General features: G+C 31.7%; 1 protein-coding gene across 1 annotated transcript; it reads left to right on the top strand.

The window, feature by feature from the left end:
• Positions 1-27,099, top strand: LOC132751340 (sodium/hydrogen exchanger 6-like; the record flags this gene model as incomplete). The annotated part of the gene is made up of 8 exons (XM_060741500.1): positions 1-282; positions 9,416-9,633; positions 12,035-12,112; positions 13,203-13,279; positions 13,582-13,676; positions 14,951-15,056; positions 20,419-20,442; positions 26,858-27,099. Coding segments are annotated over exons 1-8 (1,099 nt in total), but the record flags the coding sequence as incomplete, so codon positions are not given.
• Between the last annotated feature and the right edge of the window lie 498 nt (positions 27,100-27,597).

Below are 27,597 nucleotides of genomic sequence, written 5' to 3'. Positions count from 1 at the left end.
CTTCCGGATAGGGGGCGTGCAAGATGGAGGACAAAATGAGATTTTTGACGTTTCAAATTTTAATTTCTTTAATTTATTCCACAATGGCAGAGGTGACAGAAACTCCACTGTCACCGTCAGTTGATACAGAAGAAGAGGAAATAGTTTCAAATCAACACAAAACTGACAGCTTGACAATTTTAATGTTATTAGGCTTGTTGTTGTTGACAATTTTAACAGTTTGGTTATTTAAACATAGAAGATTTAGATTTGTGCACGAAACCGGATTATCAATCATTTACGGTTAGTGCAAATATTGGTTACTTTTACCTTTTTAATGGCCAACATTTTCAAAATGCCGAATTGTGGCATTTTATTGATTGAATGGTATGATCAAAGTGCATGACAGTGAGTCATGATTCATCTGAAATTTGTTTCTCATAATATCAGGGATCATTCTAGGGGGCGATTTCTCGCAAAAAAATCACCAAAATCTCAGAGAAATTTGTGAAATGAGAGAAAATCTCGCACGGCAATTTGAGCCGAAAAATGTCTGATCACAATCTAAAGAATGCTAAAATCACACAAAAATATGATGAAAAATTTATGATTCCCATCAAGAATTTAATTTCAAATTGTTTATTAATGAAATCGGTGTAAAAAACTCCAAAAAGTAGTCCAACACTTTGAATTATTTAGCCTTAAATAATAGCCGATCGGAGACCGCAAATTCACCGTACAGAAATACGGTATGATGGCTAATGTAACCTTTATCTATCTGTAAGTCGAGAATTTACACAAAACACTTTTAATTGATTTTAATAAAAGTTGTTAGACACAGACTAACATAAAAATGGACATGTCGAAACCAAATATCGGTAAAATTTGTCTTCTAAATGTCACATCAACCACGGTAAATTTTGCCGTAAAGAACAAATTAAAAAATTTGTTTTACGATTCCTGATGAAATAGCCGATAATAAATATTCTTTTATTGAACAAAAGTATTTAATTTTATATAATTGCAATAAGCAACAGCTAGAATTGTGAATGTTTCAGCGGAAAATAGACAAATATTCATTTGTCACATATTTTCGCGATGTCGTGATTAAAAAAAAATACTAAAAGGAAGCTGAGTGTTATTCAAAGGTGTTTTATAACACTAAAAATGATGTTTATGAATAAAAAAATTACTTTAGGTATTGTTTTTATTCGTGGATATGGAGATATTTGTCATTATGTGTTCAGGTCACATATTCAATGAACATTTTTTAATGGAGGGAGGTGTGTGAAGAGAATCATAAAGAAAACAAAATGTAAGGTTGTAAAAAATATTCTTCAAATCACAACAATCACTTCTGTACAGTACAGTGTTGTCCATTAGGAACATTGGCTGCAAATAATAGTTGTAGTAGATATCCATGTATAATTCTTTTATATTTCAGAATGAAAGTGTTATATTTATTTTTCACAATTAGAATTTTATTATGTTTAAAAATTCACAAAAGAAAAGGCATGGGTGAATCAAAAAAGTGAAAACAAAAATCACTGTAATAAACAGAGGTACATCTATATCCTCATTAGATAATCAATGTTTATATGTACAGTAATTTTAGAAAGTTAGAAAATTCCATAATTTTAACCTCGCCCATCATGAAAAGTAAATCTCTCAAGAAAATCTAATTTCTCTCATTAAAATTTCTCAAATGAGAGAAAATCTCTCACTATAAAATCCTGACAAGAATGATCCCTGTAATATGAAAGTAGGAATAATTTCGTTTTATTTTTATTTTCCATTTATTGTTTTAAAGGTGTCATTAAGTATTTCTTGCAAATTCAACAGGAACATGTTGGCATTACAGTACAGCTCGCGCGGAATGTACTTTTTTCCTTTTCCCTCCGCGGAACTTGGGAGGAAAATCGCCGAGAAACTCCATAAAACTCCGCAATTTTCGGAGGTGTCGCGGAAACAGAAATTCGCTGAAAGCGGCGGTATTTTACTAAAAAAACGGTGTATTTCAGTCCTCCGCGATTCTCCGTGACTTTTCTTTCAATTGGTGCAAATAAAATTCATAAAAATGATCAAAATAAAAGAAATTGTTTCTTGTAAATGTATGTTGTAGATCTACTTTCGATTTCAGCAAGGATATTATCTGTTACCTGGCCGGTATTCCGGACCATTGCACACGTGTTTATATTTATACCTATGACATAATAATAGAGATGAGCGTATATTATATCATATGCATATGTATATTATTTAAACTTGATGAATGCAGACTTGTTCATAATTTTATGAGACACCTATTATGCGTTGTCTTTCAACGAATTTATTTCAAACAATTCATGTTAACAGAAGATCTAAACTTTTGTAAAAGTGATTGTTGTTGTTGTTCTTGTAGTAACTGTGTACGGTTTTAATGTTAGGCCTAATTGTTTTTGCGTATCATCAAATTCAATACATTTATATACATGTTTATCTTTAGATCCATCGTCTCTTCCCATCATTTTATTTCTAACGAGTCATCTTTGAAAATAAATTGTACACTCGTGTTTGTAATAATAATAATTCCTATATTTGTTTTCATTTCAGGACCTTAGCAGTTTTAATAGTTCAGAAAAAGAAGCGAGTTGTATTCTCCTTAAGAGTTCAACTTCACATTCTCTTCCCTTTTCTTTTCCTTAATCTTGTACTTTTGGATTGAGATTATCTACATATTATATGAAGTTCGGTGGAGAAATTTCACGGATTAAGGCTGCGTCGATCTTCGGAAGATATGTACTGTAAGCTTTGAAGACGTCAAGACAGACTTTCTGAATGATAAAACTTAGGAATTGTCGGATGGTCCTTATCAAAAGGCACAATGTATCCTCATTACAAAAAAAAGAATTATAACAAACAACTTTTGACAAGCATGTGCACATCTGAGCAAAAAGATAAGTATGTGCAAACGGCGCTCAGTCATTGGCGTTGACGTCAAACAACATACTCAAAAATGTTCACTTACCAAATATATCATCTGTGCAAATGTTGAATATTGAATAAATATGTTCCTCTACCATGAGGAGACTTACTGTTGGATAGTTCTTAATATTAATGTCTCCGTATGTGATTACATACCCACCTTCTGTAAAGCGTCATATCCATGTACATGTATGTTTGCCGGCTTTAAAAAAAAAAAAAAAGAAGGGGGGGGGAGGCAAAGAACAATGATACACAGTATAACATTCATAATATTCTTTGTTCACTTCTTTTATTTGTCAACCTTTGTAGAACAAATATTATATATTAGTTATACTTCAAGTAAGAAGTTATTTAGATAAGGCACATCGTCTCTGGAAACTCTTGAAATCTTCCATGCATGGTCATCTTGCTGGAAAAAAAACGTTTATGATTATAAATGATTGATAGAATAAAAAGTATTTTGAAACCAATATCATTATACACTAAATGAGAAAAAAGAACGTTCAATCTTATTTATTGAAAATGAAGTCGGTATAGTTTTTCACCAGTGTGTATACATTTATATTGAGAAGAGAAACTGTATAAAACACAGATATATTGTATCGTAAATTATTATAGAGAATTGTAAAAGGTGAAGACATTATAATTTTCGCTGTTGACACATAAAATTATCAGTGAGGACGTACTAGTTTTGTTGTACAAATTTGTGGACATTTGAAATAGACATCGTGTACGCGTTGGGAAACGTATAGGTCAAGAACTACATGTATATAAACAGGTAACCAATGTCTTATAAACTTTAAAATCTTAAAGAAAAAGAAACTTTATAATTTGTGTTGTTGACCAAATTAAATATGTGAAGTCATGAGCAAAGCATGGAGACCGACGTATTTTAAAAAACATGCATGTAAAATATAAAACAATATAGGTGTAGTATTACATGTACACGTCAAATTTTCAAAACTGTTGATCTTATTTCTTTACAAAATATAAATAGGGTTGTTATAGTTTTTCATGTTGACACATTTACCAGAGCTATCTGTAATAAAAATCTCTGCATTTACGGGTGATTGAAATAACGGATATATCTACAGTACATGTATATCTAGCTCCGAGGCCTATTTCCAACATATGCCAACATTTCCAATGCGCTTCAAAACATAAAAAAACTTATATACACCTACAGTATCCTTGTCCTAAAAACAGCAACAAAAAATGCCAAATAAAGTATAAAAACAAAATACGATGTAGACATGATTCAGCGGTACGGTGTTCAAGAAGATTGTTCACAAGAAATACTACGATCGATTAATCAAGTGGACCTACAAATTTCAAAACAAAAGTAAATAACAATTAAGATAATTACAAATGTAGTTTCTTTAATGAAAAATGAAAATTACTTTAATGAAAAGGGATAATTTTAAAATATAATATCAAATTATAAATCGTGATTTTCTTGGAGAATCTCCACGGTAATACCTTTACACTCTCTAAAACTCCGCGATTGTGGTCCAGGTTGTTTCTCCGCGATTACGCTCAGAAAAACGCGGTGGATTAAGGAGTTTGCTTAAACGTCGATCGCGGAGGAAGCATAAAAAATGTACATTCCGCGCGAGCTGTACTGTATTTATTTTTTAGTCGAAAAGTTGCAATTGTTCTGACTGTTATCAGAGCAATTATGGTGGTTTCGTCGAACTACCGTTTTGGCGAACTTAATTTATGAAGAGGTGCGAAAGTGGTTTCGTCGATCTTATGTTACTGTTAAACACTTATATTTCGGGAGAACCTTATTTCGCGAATTTGAGGCAAAATGTCCAAAATAATTATTTCCCGTCAACATGAATTCGCGTCTTCCCAAAAAATGTGAAACCGGAAACCCGATGTCATTCGGATATTTTCTGTCCTGTCCGTTCACTTAAACTTTGCGTCGTTTATTGTGCGACAAATGCATTTATATCTGTATCGATTTTTCTGATAGCTTGCTAATCTTCTTGTTAAGTGAAACCGTCTGTCTAAAAATATGACAATAAAGTTTGATAATTATTTGATATGTGTTCACTATGTTAAAGTTTCACTGATTAGCCATTCAAAGGCAAGCAGAAGAAAATCAATTAAACGGTACTGTAATTTGCCTAACCTGTAGTAAACGATTATGTTTACCCTCCAGCTTAAACTGTAGTACAATACAATAGGATACAATAAATAGAAATGTTACAAACAACTCGCAGGTGCTAAAGTATTTGTACCAATTAGAACAATCTGTAGAAATACCATTAAAATTTTGTGAGACGCATTTATTTGTTTGTACTTAATTCTAGTGCAAGTCACAGTTACCTTCCTTGACACAGGTAATATGCAGCGAAGAATTTTTTTGTCAAATTCCTCAATAATACCAAATTGTTACAAGTAAATAGTTCATACTAGTAATCTGTACGATATGTATATGCTGCAACACTTGAATAGCTACATGATGTAACTAGAACTGGTTTCGATACTTTCCCGCAGATATATATCCATGTGTACGCATTTTCGGATAGTGTTCATTTTCGGACAAGTGTATAGACAAAGTGAAATATTCGCGAGAAACATGAATTCGCGTCTTAGAAAACTTGCGAATATTAGCGAAAATAGATTTCTCGCGAATAATAAGTGTTTTACAGTATATAGTAATTAAAGGCAAAGTAGGTCTACATTGTTCATATATATAAAGTGTTTTAATCATCAATATTTTGTTATAAATTTTAAATCATTATTTTGTTTTTTTCAGGTTTTACTTATAAACGTGTATATATTTCTATGATGTTGTTCTTTTCTATTGTGTAATGCTTTTATGTAAATATTACTATTATAGTATTTATACTAAAGAAAATAATAAATAATAGGTTTAATTTTCAATATCTTGTCTTTAATTCCTGAAAATGTGTGATAAACCATAGTAATTGGCGTGCCCATTATACAATAGATATTGTTTGCACCATAAAACTTAAGTTCGCCGAAACCACTACCTGTTTTATTATATAAGATCAGGGGTTAGTATCTCGAAGCTATCGTTAGCATAACGACTATCGTATACCTCTCGTTAAGGTTTTCACCGCTATCTCGACGCTCTCGTAATTAACGAATAATCGTTAACATGCCCAATTATTAACGGATGCCTAGAGGGTGTCGTAAGGCTCTCGTTACTATCATTTTGACACAAAAGTAAGAAAGGTGCGATTTTAAAGTACATAAAAAATGAGAATTATATCATTTTATTGATAAAAAATGGTGAACCAACATAAATATAGTAGATCTATTGTATTTCTTTTTCTCATGAATTTTCACAGGCCCGTAATAGATTTTATTGTGTAAATTCACTCAAAGAACTCTTTAATACAATTCCATAAAAAATATCATTGATTATTTGAAAGAGATAAACTTGTATTCTTGGATCTAATTGGCTCATTTTATTGTCATTTACAAAGTTTTACATAACATTTTAAGCCTATTATAGCATTCGACACGATATGGCCAGTTATGTGTTGACAACCCGTAAAAATCCAAATCCAAACAAACAAAATTTTTCTCACATATCAAACATATGTAAAGGTTCTTTACATTTTAATTTAAGACTTATATTTGAATGCGGATGAAACAAAAAACATATCATAACTTAAACAGCGAAAGGAATAATCTCCGTAATGTGTAATTTTGCACAAGAAAACATAAATAAATATATGCATACATCATGCTGAAAATTCAACAAAATTCAAACTAGTTACAAAATTATATTTCGAAAAGTAAACTGTGACGTATTAATTACATCATGAAGAAAAGTGCATTACGTCAGCTGCAAAAATCGGTACCACAAAAAAGGGATGTAATATATAGAAAATGTTATTTGTTTATCATTTTATATTAACATATATTTCACTCGCGAACACCAGTTGTTATAATTTAACTCGTTATATTTTAATTCATAATACAGCAAACATCCTTTGTTTAAAACAAAATGAAAATTTATCCATATTAATTAACAGCAGCCATGTATATATTTAGTAATACAGATTTTGACAGGTTATATGGCCGTATATAAACGATAACTCGAGCCGCCAATTGAGAGTTATATTGCAAACAAAATTATATCGGCCATATATCCTGTTAAAAATCTTTATAACGTATTTACAATACTGCAGAAAAAAGAGAGATTTCTTGATAAATTGACAGCAGCTGTGTATATAAACGCCAATTAAAATTGACGTACCAAACTTGCAGTAACAAACGTGCAGTATTATAAAAGATTTTATAATACTGCACGTTTGTCACGTCACTTTTCATTGGAGAATCGTGACATTTTTATAGTTTTATATACACTGTTTCTGGCAATTTTCTAAGAAATCTCAATTTTTTTTCTCAAAAAAAGGGAAGTTCGCGGTTTTATAAATTCGTTATAAATATTCCTGACATGTTAAATGGTTGTAGGCAATATAACCATCGCCTAGCGGCTCGGGTTATATTTCCAAACAGTTGTTTATGTAGGACAATATTAGCTGTCAAAAATCTTTATAACTAATAATATAAACGTCATGATTATCCAATGAAAATGAACTTTACATATTTAATATATATTTATGCTTATGAAGTAATTGGTTTGCTCATGGCGTCATTGTTAGGCGCATGATGTCTTTGCAGCTGTGTAGCAAGTGGGGTTTTAGAAAGAGTTGCTGTACATATGTTTGTCTAAAGGGTAAAATTTCATTATGTTTCGTGAAAGTATAGTCCATATTTCACTCAAACGGAAAGCAACAATGAAAGCAACATTTTCATATTTGAATATTGACAGTATACTTACACCCTAAAACAACATGTTGCTATAGCCTGAAGAATGAGGGATGGTTATCTGTTCCCAGATTTTTTGACTGGTATTGAGAAGAAGCTCCGCCAGAATATTGGCTTTAACTATGTAAAGAGTTTAAAATATCTGACTACACTGGCAGCCTCTGCTGCTAAATCTTCAATCTCTGCGGTTCTATATACAGTCGTTTTTTTTTTGCAGTTTCTATGTTAAGTTCCCGTCCCGCCCCTCAATTAGAAATCACGCCTGTTTCATTGGAACTTTCAACAGGGGCAGTTCCAATGACTGTTCTCTTTTTTTAAAGGAACCGTTTTCGTAGGTTTACCACTATCACAATTGATATTATCAAGGCAATCGGGATTTTCATCGCAAAACAAGTCTATATTGCTAGACGACAGACCGGCGGATCCTGCACGTGTCGTGTGATTGTGTTCCGGTTTAGCATGATTGTAACCTTATATTCACCTTCGTCTACGCAAAATAATGATTCGGTGAATATAAACAAGAGCTGTACACAATTTTCGGGTACATGTATTCAAATGATAACACAACGCAATCGTTAATAACTAACAAGTAAGCAACGAACGATTGCTTAACTACTGCTTTCGAGATACCCGCGCTAGTCTCTCGTTAAGCAACCCTCCATCAATCGTTAGCACGTTCGTAAACGCAAATATAACCATAGCTTCGAGATACTAACCCAGTGAGTTCGCCGAACCGGTAGTTCGACGAAACCACTCTCACCCTTATCAGAGTACCCTCTGTTATTTATCATTGTGTTACATTAAAAAACGGTGTTGCCCACCTAGAAATGAAATGATACTGAAAATTTCACTGATAGGTATAGAATTATATATTTTTAATTGTTTTTTATTTGATTTTAAATATAGATGTGTTTCGTATTGCCGGGCAAGCCAAAACCTGGGCCCGCTTCACAGTCCCAGCCTTTGACCAGGTCTAGGATTTCATTGTACATGTATTTAATACAGACTGTTCATAAAGTAATGGACCATCCATAATTTTATAGACTTTTATATAGTAAATTTATAGATATTAAGCATGAAAATAGTACAAGTTGTATTAAAATTCAAAACTGCAGGTTAAATATAATTATAAGGTTACTGATTATATGATGAAATGCAACAGTATGGTAAGATTCAGAGCAATTTGAAGACTTTCAATTTTCACTTTTTACAAAAAATTTAAAGTCATCAAACTCCTCATATAAAGATGAAACTTATCTCATTACCTTTGTTAATGAAAACAATCAATAAAACATCTCCTCTAATACTGCAAATTAAAGTATTCAACCCAAAACAGCATATTTCACATTGAATATCTGTAAATTTATGGATTGAAAAATCTATAAATCTCTAGACTATCCATAAATATCATGAAATCCTAGACTACAATGTAGTTGACTTCCTTGTAATATGAAAGTAGGCAAAGTCTATTACAAGGGGTTAAATGTTTCATATGTGCTTGTTATAAATTTCTTTTGATCCAGCGGACAGCTTGGCACTGCATGGGCCATGTGCAGATTCAAATTTCAATATTAATTTATATATATGTCAATTAAAGACTTAAGAGCCATTGTGTATTAACAATATGAATGAATTGATACTTTCTGTGTTTCAGGGTTGATTGTGGGAGCTGTAATTCGTTACACAAGTCATCCAAATGTTCAATCTACAGCTCATGCTGTGTTGCAGAAGTATGACAAGGCAGATCCTCCAGAGGCAGTTTTTGTTAACTTCTCTCATATTGTTCATAATAAAAGTGAAGAGAAAATTATTAAGTATTCTTTAGATAAAATAGTAGCGGACATAGAGGAAGAGGCTCCACTTGAAAAAACAGTAAGTCAGATAGTGTTCCGTTGTTTTCAAAATTTTATATTCTACCATCTAAATGAACGAAAATTCGCTCTGTCTAGATTTTATATTACTTTGAATTACAATGGTTGCTTGTATGTACTTGTATATCTATTGATCTTAATATGTTACCGTATAAGTGGTTTTTTCTGAGGTGACTTTATTTCTGCGTTTTCTGCGGTCAGTTTCACCACCGCAGAAATAAAAACCGCAGAATATTTATCCATGTTTTGTTTTTTTTAACAATAAGTGTCCTACATTATGACCTGTTTCCATTAAAGTAATAACGACTACGGGTTATAACGGTTAGCGAGTCATCGAGTTATATAAAATTGCTTTCAGCTAAGTATGTAATATGTGCTTGTAAGGATGTACCTATTGTTAGTTATGCCAATTTATGAATAAAATTATTAAAACATCAAAGTGTTTGCCTGTACGCTAAAAGGTTTGAACACCATTTTAAACCTTATACTGCTAAATAATCGTCATATACATTAATTGTTGTCTGATTTACGATAAACTTTTATCAATTTTATTAAATTAAAGATACTACCAGGGTATATTTTTCACCCGTCCTTTCGCACTGATCAAAAGAATTAAAATGCATACTGTCTATAGTTGCGCATTGTATTTGTTTGCAAGCAAACAATATAATTGTTTGTAATTACTATACAGTTTTGCGGTGACGACGATAAACAAAATTTTAATGCGAATGTGTACATGCAAATAAAATATGTAATGTGACAAAGACTTTGATAAGATGAGCCGCAGAATTTTAAACACGTATTGTCCAAAGAATGTGCCGCAGAAATAAAGTCCGCAGAAATAAAAACATGTCCAAATTTGGAAAAACCGCAGAATTTGGAGCCCGCAGAAAATACCACTTATACGGTATATTATATGGTCTTGATTTACTTTACATACAAGTGTATTTCAACATCCAACCAAGAACAATTTTAACATTGTTCTAAGATAGTACCTTTAGAATATTTAGACACATATATTAAAAAAAGTAAAAATGTTTCCATAAATTTTGATTATTATCAGACCCTTAGGGCTATAAAAGTAATTAATGATTTTATGAGATAAATACAAATGCATAGTAAGGCATAAAAATAACATTATTTATTATATACTAGTATATATAAACCTAACAAATACAATTCATAAAGTAGCAAAATGAAAAACAAAACTATAGAATTTATAAATGTTAAAAGGAATAAATGTTAGTACATGTTTTTCTGAAAGCTGAAAATGACCAAAAAGTCTCAACTAGAATTGGGACATGACAGTGTGAAGACAATAAAATTAAGAGCCACTTGAATTTATAAACAAAGCAAAATGACCTAAAGCCACTCAGTTAAACATAAAACTTTTCAAGAATTTAAGATCCTGTATGTTGTGATCAAAGTGGTTAACCACACTAAGTGAAATTATATATACATGTATGTATATAAATTATAATTATGCAAATAAAACAATTTTGAAACATCGAAGAATGTGTAAAATATGTTCTGCAAATATTTGTGCATATTATAATTTATGTAATCATTAAAATATATGCATTCATTTCTTATTGTAAAATTTGAATTAAACTTTATTGAAAATAAATTTCTAATTACCTCTCTTTATTTGCATGAAATGTTAGTCGGTAATATCTTAATAAATAATGCTTTTGGAACCTAAAAAATCGATAAATCTTAATTTGAGCATCATATTTATGATTTAAAACCATAAAAAATTTGTGTTACAGGATCTTTAAGGATGATGATAAAAAAAAAACAACTGCAAAGAAAATGAAGATTTAAAAATATTTAAAAGAGTGTATTCCATAGTATGATAAGGTACAATGTACCTTGAACCATAATAAAAAAATAAACCCAAAAATCTTCTTTCCATGATCTGCACTGAAGTCATTATACATATGTATATTATCTAATTATAGAAATAGTTTCTTTTTAATATACAGCATATAAGTTTGTAGAAAATCCGTAATTGATACAAACTATCATGAAAATGTTTGAGAACAAAAGATGTTGAAATTTGTCTGACTCTGAGTGAAGTTGATGTTTATTCTGCCCCTTCTTAAAAAATGTGTGATACACAATTCATGTGATTAACCTATCATATGTTTTTTTTTTTTTATTATTTTGCACATTAAACTGAGGGAGCATTAAAATTTTGTCTGCCTATTATGGGGCTTTAGGTCACTTTTCCAAAATTCAACTGTGTGACTTTAGGTTGCAATATAATTAACATAAATAGTTCCAAGCTGTTACATAATGTCATCTTAGTGCTGTAATGGGTTAATTCGTCACTTCACTAAGTGACAATACAGGATTCTGCACATCATCCTTGTAATAAAAACTGGTGTTTTTTTTTCCAGGTAACATTTGATCCAGAAATATTTTTCAATGTATTCTTGCCAGTGATTATATTTGAAGCTGGGTACAGTATGAAAAGAGTGAGTTTGCAGAAACTTTTTTTATACATTGTATTATAACATGTTTTAATGTTTGACTACAGTTTTAAGTTTAAACAAAGTTTTCACATTCAATAAGAAATTACCTTTAGCATGTTTAGAACATTTATGGCTACTGGAAGATGAAAATTCATACTTGATTAACACAAAACTAATCACTTTTCCAAATGTTATCCTTTTTAGCTCGACTATTCGATAAGAATAAGTAGAGCTATTGCAGTCACCCGAGCGTCGGCGTCCGCGTCGGCGTAACCACTTATGTTAAAGTTTTTGTAATAGTTCAAATATTTTCAAAGTCCATTGACATATGGCTTTGAAACTTTGCACACTTGTTTACCATCATGACCCCAACCTGTAGACAGGAAAAGGTAACTCTATCAAGCATTTTGACAGAATTATGCCCCTTTTTCGACTTAGAATTTACGTTAAAGTTTTTGTAATAGTTCAAATATTTTCAAAGTCCAAAGACATATGGCTTTGAAAATTTGCACACTTGTTCAACATCATGACCCCAACCTGTAAACAGGAGGAGGTAACTCTATCAAGCATTTTGACAGAATTATGCCCCTTCTTCGACTTAGAATTTACGTTAAAGTTTTTGTAATAGTTCAAATATTTTCAAAGTCCATTGACATATGGCTTTGAAACATTGCACACTTGTTCAACATCATGACCCCAACCTGTAAACAGGAGGAGGTAACTCTATCAAGCATTTTGACAGAATTATGCCCCTTTTTCGACTTAGAATTTACGTTAAAGTTTTTGTAATAGTTCAAATATTTTCAAAGTCCATTGACATATGGCTTTGAAACTTTGCACACTTGTTCACCATCATGACCCCAACCTGTAAACAGGAGGAGGTAACTGTATCAAGCATTTTTTTTACTATCAAGCACTAAGAATAGTCGAGCGTTGCTGTCCTACTGACAGCTCTTGTTTAAGAAATAAGATGTTTTTAATTAGAGATCTTGTTATTATTGTCTGAGAAAGTAAGTTTATATTTTATGGTTATTTATAGCTGGATTCATTACAACCTTATCACAATATCACAATATTTTCATTTATTTTTTAGAGGCACTTTTTCAAAAATTTTGGAGCCATTGTGATGTATGCATTTATTGGAACAACTGTATCATGTATGGCTGTTGGGTAGGTAGCCAATACACTTCATTTGTTTTATTCAATATACAATATATTTGTAAATGGAACCTCTTAATGTAGATTTGTATTATTATTCATAAATTATTTTGACAGGTTATATGATCTACTTACTTTTGTAAACATATATAACTAAATGCTCAAGATAAGGGCTATAATTATGTAAATAGAAAACAACCTTAAAACATGACCTTGAAATAATACAAGTTTGTAACATCGTTTAAATGTCATTTGTAAGGACAATCAGCTAATGGTTACGGTAATATTATAGAATATTTGTTATTCATTTACAGTGGTTTGATGTTTGCATTCACACGATTTCTGCCTATGACATTTACAGTGAATGACTGTTTCTTTTTTGGAGCAATTATATCAGCCACTGATCCTGGTAAGCATATTTCTTTTTCATTACATAGATTTTCCTTATATGTGACTTCTCATAGCAACCTATAGTAGCCATTGACTCCCATTGTAGCCATTGACTTTCAATAGTAACCAGTATCTTCTATAGCAACCAGTGACTTCCATAGCAACCAGTGACTTAACGTAGTAACCAGAGATTTCCATAGCAACCAGTGACTTACCATAATAACCATAGACTTCCATAGCAACCATGGACTTCTAAAATAACCAGGGACTTTCCATAGCAACCATAAACTTCCATAGCAAACAGTGACTTCACATAGCAAACATTGACTTTCCATAGCATTCATTGACTTTCCATGGCAATTGATGACTTCCATGGCAACTGATTGGTTTCCATATATACTAAGCATTTACTTCCACAGCAGCCATTGATATCATAGCAGCCATAGACTTTTCATAGCAAACTGAAAATTTCCATAACCACCAGTGACTGTCATTGCAAACATTGACTTTTTACATAGCAAAGAGTGATTGTACCATTGAATTTTATAGCAGGCACTGACTTCCAAGGAAACCATTGATTTTGTATAGCAACCAGTGCCTTATTTAGTAACTATTGTTTTCCCTTAACAATAGCAGCCAGTAATGTTATTTCACATGTGCACAATTTCAGATGCAAGCATGAACTTTTTGATATCAGTTTGAAATTAAGATTTTATTATTATATCTGCTTTCATTTATAGTTTACAATATTAATTAAGAGTATTTATATTCAGGTGAGCCATCATGACCCTCTTGTGTTACAAATGTATGATTAAGAAATTTGTTAAAGTGAATTGGTCTGTGATGAAAGGTCTGCAATACAATGAATAATTATGTGGAAAGTAGTATCAGGCATAAGAAAAAACCACGAAAGAACCATATATGTAAGATGTTGTCAAGTGTGAGATACATGATCTGATATAATATCTATTTATATAGCAGATAATAAAATGTTCTGAAATAAAATATTATTATTCATCATATAACTGTTCATTCTAAGTCACTTATAACTTTTATCTCTTAGAACTTTATATTTATGAATAACTTTTTATGAGAATGTCCGATTGATACTTTTCTACTGTTTATCAATATTTTGAAAAATAATTGTAGAAAATGTGTCCATTGTGGACCTAACCAGTTTAAGTATTATATGTTTTGATACAGGAAACCTGACATTAATGTAAAATTATGTTGAATCTGTGATACCTTAAAAAGTGGCATTTGTCAGATAATGTTGCTGCTGTTGTTTTTCAGTGACAGTGTTGGCGATATTCAATGATTTAAATGTGGATGTAACACTGTATGCACTGGTGTTTGGGGAGAGTGTTCTCAATGATGCTGTAGCTATTGTACTATCAGGGTAAGTGAAGATTCTACCTTTATGTAGCTATTCAGGGTTGTACAGTCTTAAAAAATGCTTAATTTTGAGTCCCTTTCTTCAAAAGTGCTTAAAAATAAAAATGAAAAAAGTGCTCAAAAGTCCTTGAATTTGATAATTTAATGGAAAGTGATTAAATTTGTTGTTAATATGCTTGAAAATGATCAAACGAGATCATGTCGGTAAAAATCAACAGTTTACAAAAAATACAAAAAAAACCCAATTATCAAACTTAGTACCAAAATCAATAAACAATGATATGAATTAAATTTGCTGGTCACACAGGAATAATTTAGCTGCACTATACATGAATACATAAATATCACATTATGTACAATGTATGTTATTTAGTAGTTAAGATTAAAGTTTCCAATGTTTTATGGCTGTTTTAATGTTACTTTATCATTTGTTATCAATGATATTATTTGCAACAAAATGTGCTTGAAAAAATGGGAAAACCTGCTTAAAAGTGCTTGAATTTTGGTATTGGATGTCTGTACAAACCCTGCTATTGTACTATCGGGGTATGGAAAGATTCCACTTTTATGTAGCTATTGTACTATCAGGGTAAGGAAATATTCCACCTTTATGTAGCTATTGTACTATCAGGATAAGGAAATATTCCACTTTTATGTAGCTTTTGCGATATCAGGGTAAGGAAATATTCCACTTTTATGTAGCTTTTGCGATATCAGGGTAAGGAAATATTCCACTTTTATGTAGCTATTGTACTATCACGTTGAGGAAATATTCCACTTTTATGTAGCTATTGCACTATCAGGGTAAGGAAATATTCTACCTTTATGTAGCTATTGCACTATCAGGGTAAGGAAATATTCTACCTTTATGTAGCTATTGTACTATCAGGGTAAGGAAATATTCTACTTTTATGTAGATATTGTACTATCAGGGTAAGGAAATATTCTACCTTTATGTAGCTATTGCACTATCAGGGTAAGGAAATATTCTACCTTTATGTAGCTATTGTACTATCAGGGTAAGGAAATATTCTACCTTTATGTAGATATTGTACTATCAGGGTAAGAAAATATTCCACCTTTATGTAGCTTTTGCGATATCAGGGTAAGGAAATATTCTACCTTTATGTAGCTATTGCACTATCAGGGTAAGGAAATATTCTACCTTTATGTAGCTATTGTACTATCAGGGTAAGGAAATATTCTACCTTTATGTAGCTATTGTACTATCAGGGTAAGGAAATATTCTACCTTCATGTAGCTATTTTACTATCAGGTAAGGAAATATTCTACCTTCATGTAGATGTTTACTATCAGGTAAGGAAATATTCTACCTTAATGTAGCTATCGTACTATCAGGGTAAGGAAATATTCCACCTTAATGTAGCTATCGTACTATCAGGGTATAGGAAATATTCCACCTTAATGTAGGTATTATACTATCAGGGTAAGGAAATATTCCACCTTTATGTAGCTATCGTACTATCAGGATAAGGAAATATTCCACTTTTATGTAGCTATTGTACTATCAGGGTAAAGAAAGATTCTACCTTCATGTAGCTTTCAAAGAAATATTCTCCTTTATGTAGGTATTATACTATCAGGGTAAGGAAATATTCTACCTTTATGTAGCTATTGCACTATCAGGGTAAGGAAATATTCTACCTTTATGTAGCTATTACACTATCAGGGTAAGGAAATATTCTACCTTTATGTAGCTATTGTACTATCAGGGTAAGGAAATATTCTACCTTTATGTAGATATTGTACTATCAGGGTAAGAAAATATTCCACCTTTATGTAGCTTTTGCGATATCAGGGTAAGGAAATATTCTACCTTTATGTAGCTATTGCACTATCAGGGTAAGGAAATATTCTACCTTTATGTAGATATTGTACTATCAGGGTAAGAAAATATTCCACCTTTATGTAGCTTTTGCGATATCAGGGTAAGGAAATATTCTACCTTTATGTAGCTATTGTACTATCAGGGTAAGGAAATATTCTACCTTCATGTAGCTATTTTACTATCAGGGTAAGGAAATATTCTACCTTCATGTAGATGTTGTACTATCAGGGTAAGGAAATATTCTACCTTAATGTAGCTATCGTACTATCAGGGTAAGGAAATATTCCACTTTTATGTAGCTATTGTACTATCAGGGTAAGGAAATATTCTACCTTTATGTAGATGTTGTACTATCAGGGTAAGGAAAGATTCTACCTTTATGTAGCTATTGTACTATCAGGGTAAGGAAAGATTCTACCTTTATGTAGCTATTTTACTATCAGGGTAAGGAAATATTCTACCTTTATGTAGCTATTGCACTATCAGGGTAAGGAAATATTCTACCTTTATGTAGCTATTGTACTATCAGGGTAAGGAAATATTCTACCTTTATGTAGCTATTGTACTATCAGGGTAAGGAAATATTCTACCTTCATGTAGCTATTTTACTATCAGGGTAAGGAAATATTCTACCTTCATGTAGATGTTGTACTATCAGGGTAAGGAAATATTCTACCTTAATGTAGCTATCGTACTATCAGGGTAAGGAAATATTCCACTTTTATGTAGCTATCGTACTATCAGGGTAAGGAAATATTCCACTTTTATGTAGCTATTGTACTATCAGGAAAAGGAAATATTCCTCTTTTATGTAGCTATTGTACTATCGAGTTAAGGAAATATTCTATCTTTATGTAGCTAGTATCCTATCAGGGTAAGGAAAGATTCCACCTTTATGTAACTATTGTACTATCAGGATAAGGAAATATTCCTCTTTTATGTAGCTATTGTACTATCGAGTTAAGGAAATATTCTATCTTTATGTAGCTAGTATCCTATCAGGGTATGGTAAGATTCCACTTTTATGTAGCTATTGTTCTATCAGGGTAAGGAAAGATTCTACCTTATGTAGCTATTGTACTATCACGGTAAGGAAAGATTCCATTTTTATGAAGTGCTTACCTTTCATATTTATATATTTTTAGCTTGCCTAGCAGGAGAATAGAGAGAGCTATAATTGTACTCAACTGGTGTTGGCATCGGCATCACACTTTGGTTAAATTTTTGTGTGCAAGTTGGTATTTTCAGAACTACTTGAGGGAATGGTTAAAATCACACACACTTGTTCTCTGTGGTTATCTTACATGAAAGGCACAAGTCCTATAATTTTAAATTACCTTTTTACAGAGTAATGCCCCTTTTCTATCAAGCACTGAGAATAGTCAAGAGCACTGTCTTATGGACAGCTCTTGTTGAATTTAAATTAGGTAATCAGATATAGTCTGTTTCATGAGAGATAAATATCATTTTATATTTATAGTATTTTAATGTTTTAATGAAAATGGTTAATTTACATTTAGAAAAATATCTAAAGACTACTTAAAGAATGTAACTGTATTAAGTACTTAAAGAATGTTACTGTATTAAGCGTATTCCTAATGTTTTTCCCAATTGACATTAGTTTTTTATAATTTTTTTGCCAAACCATCCTTTACACATTTGGTTGGAATGGGGGTGTTTTGTTTTAAGAACATACCATGTTTGTTTCTAATGAATGATAAATATTTTCTGTGTATATACAGAATCTGTCTTTGCATCCAAAGAGTTATTCAAATCAACTTTTATCATAATTTGTTTCATATACCTTCTGGTGTGGTAAAATATCTTACCTACTGTGCTTATAATATATACATGTATTTTTCCATTTCCATGATTGCAGCTTCTTTTTCTGAATTACATGTCATTTTAAGTTACAAGAATATTAATTATAATTAAGTTTTTTTTAAAAGTCCTTTTACTTTAAGAATGTTGATTTGCATTATTACAAAATATTGCTATTTATTTTGCTCTATATTTTGGCTGTTTGAGGTCACATGACCATCAGGTCATCATTAAGGTCAGGTTTAAATCATATAATGATAAAAGGCTCCCTTTTTTCTGCATACAGTCCAACCCCGTTTATTCGAAGTGCCTGGGACTGAATATTTACTTCGATTAATCGATGGGTTCGAATAATCGAAATCGGACTATTGTGATAGACGAAAACTACTCAACTTTGACCAATCATAGCAAAACTACCGTTTACAACACACTTACTTCCTGTAATCAATTTAGAGAAAAAAATATTTAAAAAAGATGCGTAAAAATTATTGTATTGACATTGAAGACATAAGTACTTGCATTTTATTCAACATAATGTATCGTTTCATTTCGCGCAAAGCCTTGATAATGGCCGAGTTGTCACTACGGTATTTACAGCTAAACTCTGGTATTTTCGATTAGGAAAAAGGCTCTCATGTAGCGTTACAATTAATGAAAAAAATGTGTTGGATGTTTTGACAAATTTACATATACGGTATGTATGAAAATTATTGCTGTCATCTTCAAGCAATAACAGTAACAAAATCGGATACGGTGCATTGCTTTTCATTTTCGGTAATTAAAGTTGATTAAAGAACATACAAAAGAGTTATTATCTTGATTATCTAAATACATGCATGACTGTTGATAGTTTTCACAAGTCGACCGGGCAGCGAGTGGATCTGCGCCAATTAGTCTGGCTTCGAATAATATTTAGGCTGGCTTCGAATAATAGGTGTGAAATTCTTTCAATATTGTATAATCGGGACTGAAATTTTACTCCGAAAAATAGGGGGAATTCGGATAATGCATTTCGAATAATACGCTCATATTAATATTTATTTATATAGAGATAAAAAAACGGGACCGCCGATCTATTTCGGATAATGCCGGGTATTCGAATAAAGGGTTGTGGAATAACCGGGGTCGGACTGTATTTTCATAGTAATTAAATTTTCTGCATAGTGACAAGGTCAAGTGTCAATGAATCTTTGTAGAATTTGTTTTGTAGAAGGTCGAGGTAAATTATCTAGATTGGATTTAAAGTATGACAATAAAGTTACCTTAAAATCCATAATACACTAATTCATTATATAAACAAATCTTACAATTTCATTAGTTTTTACCTTGCTAAAACTGACAGGGTGATATACTTACTTAATGCCAGAAGTACTTAATGCACATCCATGCAGCCTGACCAGGCTTTGTACTGTTGGCTGACTCACTTAAAATTTTCACCTTGATATCCCCTAAATTGATTATAGACAGGTCCAAAAATAGAAGCTGATCAAGTCAATTAAAGAAATTGAGGTACAAGGTAAATGAATTAGCATAATGCTTTTTACTCTTTACTACTCATATAAAATTTTTAGCCCAAAAATATTGCATTGATTAAAGTAAATGAAGAAATATGGTGCTGGAAAAGTAAATTCATATAAGATCATAGTTTAATTATATTATTCATGAATGTTTAATTAGTAATTCATTCTCTATACAGGTCGGTGTTAACATTTGAAGAAAGGCAGGTCTTTATTTTATATGTCATAGCATGTGTACAAATCCTAACTTCCAATCCTTGGGGCCTTTCTTATATCTATCTGGAATTGTTGCATACTCAAGCTTTCACATGTCCTTGGATATTTTTGACTGATATTATAATTCCTGTCTCTGTTTATATGCAAGAGTTATGGAATATTTCAGTTCAGTTGTGGGTATCTTACAATGGTTTTCAATTATATCTATAAATATTTGTTTCTTTTCTCATTTTAGCTTGTGTTAATTCTTCTAAGGGTAAAGCATGTATTAGTATTGGTTTAAGAAATTGTATAGAATTTTATGCATTATATTTTAGGGGAAAAGTAGTGTTAAACAACATTGTCATCAGTTGTTTGGATGATCAAAAATTGAGTTTTAAATGTAATAGGCTTAAAAAGAATTTTATATACAGTCAACTATCGTTATCTCGACATCGCTTTTCTCGATATTTCGTTATCTCGATGAAATTTTGAAAGTCCCGATTTTCTTCCTTCTTTATCTATATTGGAAATATTTGTTTATCTCGATATTTTTATTTCGATATTTTCAGTATCTCGATGTAAAATTTCAGCCCCAACAGTTATTTTCACACTATTATCCTTTGTTTATCTCGACTTCGTCTGTTCCTTTCAGACGTGTGAAAAACGCAATCTAGACAATAATTGCCCAATTAATAGCGCGCGTCATAATGACGATTATGTTTGTAACAAGTTTAGCTGTTTTTATAAAAGTTAATCTATTTAGCGTGTTGATTGAGTTATGTCCAAAATGAGTGAATTTTACATTCTTTTTAAATATTCGAAAACTGTATTAATTCATTATGACTTTAAATGTAAATGAAATAGTGAAAGTATAGAAAAGCTACCGTTGCAATATTGTTTCACAACAATCACCACCAAATCAATCAGCGTTGGAACAATCTCGAGAAAGAACCCGATAAATAACCGGGAAGATATCCGGAATCAACCATATCCGATATCCTATTCACTATATTGGTGTATTATTGAGTAAACCTCACTATGTGTTTTTTAAACACAGACACCCGTATTTCCGCTGGTAAACATCCGCTTATGTTACTTTGTTAAATATTGACTAGGCCTATGAAAACAAAGACATTGGGATACTATAGTTATTTGACATAAGGTATGCACATGTCTTATGTAAAAATCAGTTTCGCCTTGATCTAACCCTAATATGTTTATCTCGACATTTCGTTATCTGGATATTTTTTGGACGGTCCCAATGACTTCGAGATAACGAGAGTCGACTGTACAGTAGAACTTCAATAAGTCGAGGTTGAAGAAACTTTGGTAAAAAGTGGACTCATAGGGGACTCGTTCATGAAACGGTCTTACTTTGATGTCAAAATTACAAGCTTTCAATGTTTTCAAATAAATTACAAAAGGCATAGCAAACAGAGAGGCGATAACAATTTACAAACGTATAGTCAATATCTGTGATAATCTCGTGACACCATGTCTCAAAATAATCTCAAAGGAAAATAATTTGATTACGGCAATTAAAATCATAATATGTGGAAAGTTTGAGATAACATGTATGATGTGTATAAGTTAAACTAAAATCACATTAAAATCAATAAAAATACGTGTCAAATTGAGATATGCGAAAACGATGGACCTTCCCGGTTTTTCGTAGCGGAACATTTAGCCACACCTTTTCCATTCATTGCTAGGTCAACTGCTCACAAACAGTATCACAAACATAAGCACGTGTTCTTTTGTGCAAACCAGGTCAACCAGTGACTATGTTTTATCTCAGTGTAGCGATTGGATAACACGTAAGCCAATTTATATAAAACTGTAAACACCAGAAAGGTCCATCGGAATACTTCAGAGATAGGTTGAACACCACCAATTCATTCGTATCTAATTAAGTGTACAAAAATACCTGCATTTACTCATTATTTACAAAGTCCAATTTATATAAAAACTTTATGCTTGTTATTAAATCATAAGGGCTTTAGGTGTCATAGGTTGCACCTAATTTCATCTGAATTTAAGCATATTCTCTCACATGGGAATGCATCCAAAGGATGTTAGATCACAAAGCTTTGAAATTAACACCTGTCATACAAGTTGAACGATATGGATGTTCTGTGTACATGATTGTGAAGGTACAATATCAACACCTGTATTTTTCTTTATCATCATTTCTCTCTGAATTTCATGATGTCTTTATCATTACCAGTGTCATTCTCATCATTCGATTTCATTGATTTCAACATGAATGTCGTGATTTTTCTAGATCAATATCTTTATCGTAAGTTAGAAATTACATTATCATTTTGAATGACCAATACTAATAATTTGGATTTATTCATGATACTGAAGTAATACTCATCATCATTATCATCATTGGCATCATCATCATCATCATTATTATCATCATCCTGTTCATTGAAATGCTGATTGTGGTAATCGTTTAAGCTTACTTGTATTGCAGATCATTATTAACATTTTTATACCCCCAAAAACGAAGTTTGGGGGGGTATATAGGAGTCACCCGGTGGTCGGTTGGTCGATCGGTCGGGCGGTTGGTCGGTCGGTCCAGACGTCTGTTGCATTTTCCTTGTCCGGACCATAACTTGAAGACTAATGGTTGGAATTCAATATAACTACATACAATGGTCAAGCACATTGAGAGGAAGTGCAGTGCACAAGAACCATAACTCTATCTTGACTAATTACAGAGTTATTGCCCTTTGTTACTTTTCCTTGTCCGGGGCATAACTTGAAAACTACTGGTTGGAATTCAAAACAACTTCATACAATTGTCAAACACAATAAGGGGAAGTGCAGTGCACAAGAACCATAACTCTATCGAAAGTAATTACAGAGTTATTGCCCTTTGTTACTTTTCCATTGCTTTCTTTTGTCCGGACCATAACTTGAAGACTAATGGTTGGAATTCAATATAACTACATACATTGGTCAAGCACATTGAGAGGAAGTGCAGTGCACAAGAACCATAACTCTATCTTGACTAATTACAGAGTTACTGCCCTTTGTTACTTTTCCTTGTCCGGGGCATAACTTGAACACTACTGGTTGGAATTCAAAACAACTTCATACAATTGTCAAACACAATAAGGGGAAGTGCAGTGCACAAGAACCATAACTCTATCAAAAGTAATTAAAGAGTTATTGCCCTTTGGAATTCATTATAACTTCATACAATGGTCAAGCACATTGAGAGGAAGTGCAGTGCACAAGAACTATAACTCCATCTTGACAAATTACAGAGTTATTGCCCTTTGTTACTTTTCCTTGTCCAGAGCATAACTTGAAAACTACTGTTTTGAATTCAATACAACTTCATACAGTTGTCAAGGACATTAAAAGGAAGTGCAGTGCATAAGAGCCATAACTCCATTTTGACAAAATACAGAGTTACTGCCCTTTGATACTTTTCCTTGTCTGGAGCATAACTTAAAACGTACTGGTTGAAATTCAAAACAACTTCATACAATGGTCAAGCACAAAAAGAGGAAGTGCAGTGCACAAGAACTATAACTCCATCTTCAGTATTTGTAGAGTTATTGCCCTTTGTTCCTTTTCTTTTGTCTTTCTGGACTTATTACAGAGTAATTCAATAAAACTTCATCAATGGCCAACCACATTGAAAGGAAATGCAATATACAAGAACCACAACTATCTTTAATTGCCCACAACCATAACTCTATATTTCAATTCTTTTACAAGATATTCTGTTACTAGTAACATCCTCATTTCCGAAGCAGTCTTGTGGGGGTATTAATCACATTTAGTGATAGTTCTAGTTGAAATTGTTTACACTGTAATCATCATCATCATTATTATTAACATCATCATCATTATTCTTATTGCCATTATCATTATATAACCTGCGTAAGGCAATAATCCTAATCATTAATGTACTGTCATCATGATCATGATAGTTGTCATCCATCAGTAATTTAAACAGATCGAGTGTAATCATCATTAGCTTTTAAATTGGTTGTCAAATCTTTCATGATTATACCAGCATCATTATCAACTTGATCATTATCCTAATCATCAATGTAGTCTTTCTCATCATCCATCATCATCTTTTGCAGAAAACAGCACTGCTTGACCTCATTTATCATGTCTTGATGCATCTTTATGTCACTTTGTTTACTGATGCATGCAATACAAACACAACTGTATGGTCACTCTGTGAAAATTTAATACAGTACCTTCGAATTATGGTGTACCTTGGGTAAATAGTATTTGCACTTTAATATTAGAAGATTATTTAATGATAAATTGAATCCCTCATAAAGGTTGGTATATGAAACTGTCAATTGAAGAGCAGAACTGTTCTTGATGCATGGAAAAATGGACCACGTTCACTATCCAACGGTAAAGCTTGAAAGTTGTCACATGACTGTAGCAGTATTATGTCACACGAAATTCAATTAATCGAAAAGTCCTGTGATGTCTGTTACATGCTAAATATTTTGCATATTTTTTGTGCTTTTGAATTTTAGAATGAATTGGAAATTAAGTTGCATAGATTATTTTGGCATGTATACATTTGCATCTAGTTGCAATTTACTGTACTTGAAACATCATATTGTGAGATTATGTTTGACTTACTTTTATCATATTTTAAAGTTTTATTCTTTGATTCTTTAGCTGCATATATTGTTCCAGAAATACTTCATGACAGGAAATCACCAAAAACTCTGAAACAATGTAGATTATCTCCCTTGTATGGTAAATGATATACACTGATATTATAGTTAGGTTTTTGAATGATCTCCCTTTGTATTGAATATACATGTAATAATATTTTTGAATTATCATCCATGGATTGCTATATACACAGTAGTAAGCCTATCCTATGACCTGTCAATACTTGTAACCATGGAAATTGGTGCCTTAATTATAAGAAGTTATTGTTTGTTACATAATGTCTATAGATAAACTTTAAATCTGCTGAGTGTGTGAAATGGATTTGCCTTGCTTTGAATTTAGAACAGTCCATTCCATTACCAACAGTATAGAGCCTTGTCAGACTTTAACACAGATTTTCATGCTAGCCTGGTTTTATACTGGTTGGTAAAGGCAGATCTAATTCGGTTTCGGCAGGTTAAAGGTTAAGAAGTAAATACCAAAAATTAGTGCTTGTGTAAGACTGCTGCATTAGACAAACATTGCATGATCACATTTTAATTATCATGTATGGGTAGAGTTTATATTATTCCCCAATTTTAGATTCAAATGATTATAAAAATTACATTAACCAAATATAATTTTTGACATCTTTATTATGAAATATTGAAAACAGTAAAATTGCAGTGTAAAATTACTTTTTCTTAGCTTATGCATTGCCATGTGTATTTATGTATCTTCTTTTGAGCAATTCCTATTATTTCTATGGATTTAACTGATCATTAATCTATGTGTATATAATGAATGTTAAAAAAAAATACATGTTCATGGAATTAACCTTTGAAAAGAACAGAAGTTTAACAAAGACTCAAGTTAGTTACCATTTTATTGTGACATAGGAATAAACATTATTTATGACATTATTTAGACGGATGGAATTGCTCCAGAGGAGAAACACATTATTTTATATTTATTCTCATTTCTTCATTTACATTGTAATTAGTCATCATTTATTTTTTCCAGTCTTCATCTTTATAAAATTTTTGGTTTAATATTTTTGTGAATTTTTGCGGGCTTCCCAATTAGGGTACATTTTTTGGTATTGTTGAAAAAAGGGGTTTTTTAATTTAAAAAATTTTTATAAAAAAAAAAAATTTGATTATTGAAAGAAAAATCTTTTTTTGGGGGAATTTTTATATCACATTTTATTTTAAAACAAAACTTTTTCAAACATCATTATTTTTGGGAAAATTTAAAATTTTGGTCAATATTTAACAAAAAAATTTGTTTTGAGCCCTTTAATTTGCAAAATTTATTTGTAAAAAATTTTCCCCCGAGTTTTGCTTTTAAAACAGACCATTTAAAAGTTTTAGAAATTTCAATATCAAACTGCAACTATTGAGCTACCATCAATTTAGAGCCTGGTCAGAATGAATGGATGTACAGGCTGACCTTTGGCCTGTTGGCAAAGGCTCACTTCAGGCTCTAGCAGGTTAAGGGTTAGTTATTGCTGTTTGGTTTATTAATCACATCTACAAAATAAAAGCCTTTTATTCTATTATATGCAAGTTTAAAATCTACAGGGCAAGAATAGGAATATTTCTTGTTCATCATTCTTTTAACTGCTAACTCTGCACAGTATTTATTTGCAGATGGTAGAATAATTATAGTGTATTTTGATTAGAAACCAGTAGACAATATATATATATTTAGATAGGTATATAACTTTAATTTATCAATTTACAACTTCATTCTTTATTCCAGTTCTGTGGAAGCTTATGGGAAGGAGAAATCTGCAGGATTCAGTGTCCATGCATTTTTCAAAGCTCTTGGAAACTTTGCTGGTATATTTGGAGGGGCATTTCTGATTGGATCCCTGATTGGAATGGCGACAGCATTATTAACGAAGTATACAAAGATCCGCGAGTTCCCTCTTCTTGAGACAGCTCTGTTTTTTCTCATGTCTTATGCATCATTTCAGACAGCTGAAGCCACTGGACTTACGGGTATAGCATTATTGTTTCATATTATTGTAATACATATTGATATGTAACTTTAAAGGGACTCGACTGAGGTTCTTTTGACATGACGGGAATGAAATTATTTTTCAAAGATTAATGTTCCATTTCATGAAGGTATAGACCTATAGCCTTTGTGAAAAATTTTAGATCAATTTCTCACTTCGTTTTTGTCAGAATAGTTAATTTTATTGTTAAAAATGACCCAAAATTGAAAAAACTTTCAAATTATATCTCAGTATATTTCTTAATTATCTTTGAATATCTTTCTGTTTTAAGTGCCCAAGCTCATTAATGTAAGAAATTCAAATTTTATGTTTTAGGCTTTAAGACCTCAGTGGAGTCTCTTTAACCCTTAAAGTGTTAAGCCTTTACTACAAGTATAGGGCCAGGCAGGCCTGTACATGCATTCTATCTGACCAGGCTCTATACTGTTAGTACATACATGTATGTAGCTCAATTTTTGTTTTTTAACATTGAAATCCC

This window comes from Ruditapes philippinarum, unplaced genomic scaffold (genome assembly GCF_026571515.1).
Source record: "Ruditapes philippinarum isolate M1 unplaced genomic scaffold, ASM2657151v2 ctg468_1_1_1_1, whole genome shotgun sequence".
In the NCBI taxonomy this organism is placed as follows: Eukaryota; Metazoa; Mollusca; class Bivalvia; order Venerida; family Veneridae; genus Ruditapes; species Ruditapes philippinarum.
The sequence above is the reverse complement of the archived record's forward strand: the minus strand, read 5'-3'. Positions and strand labels throughout refer to the sequence as shown.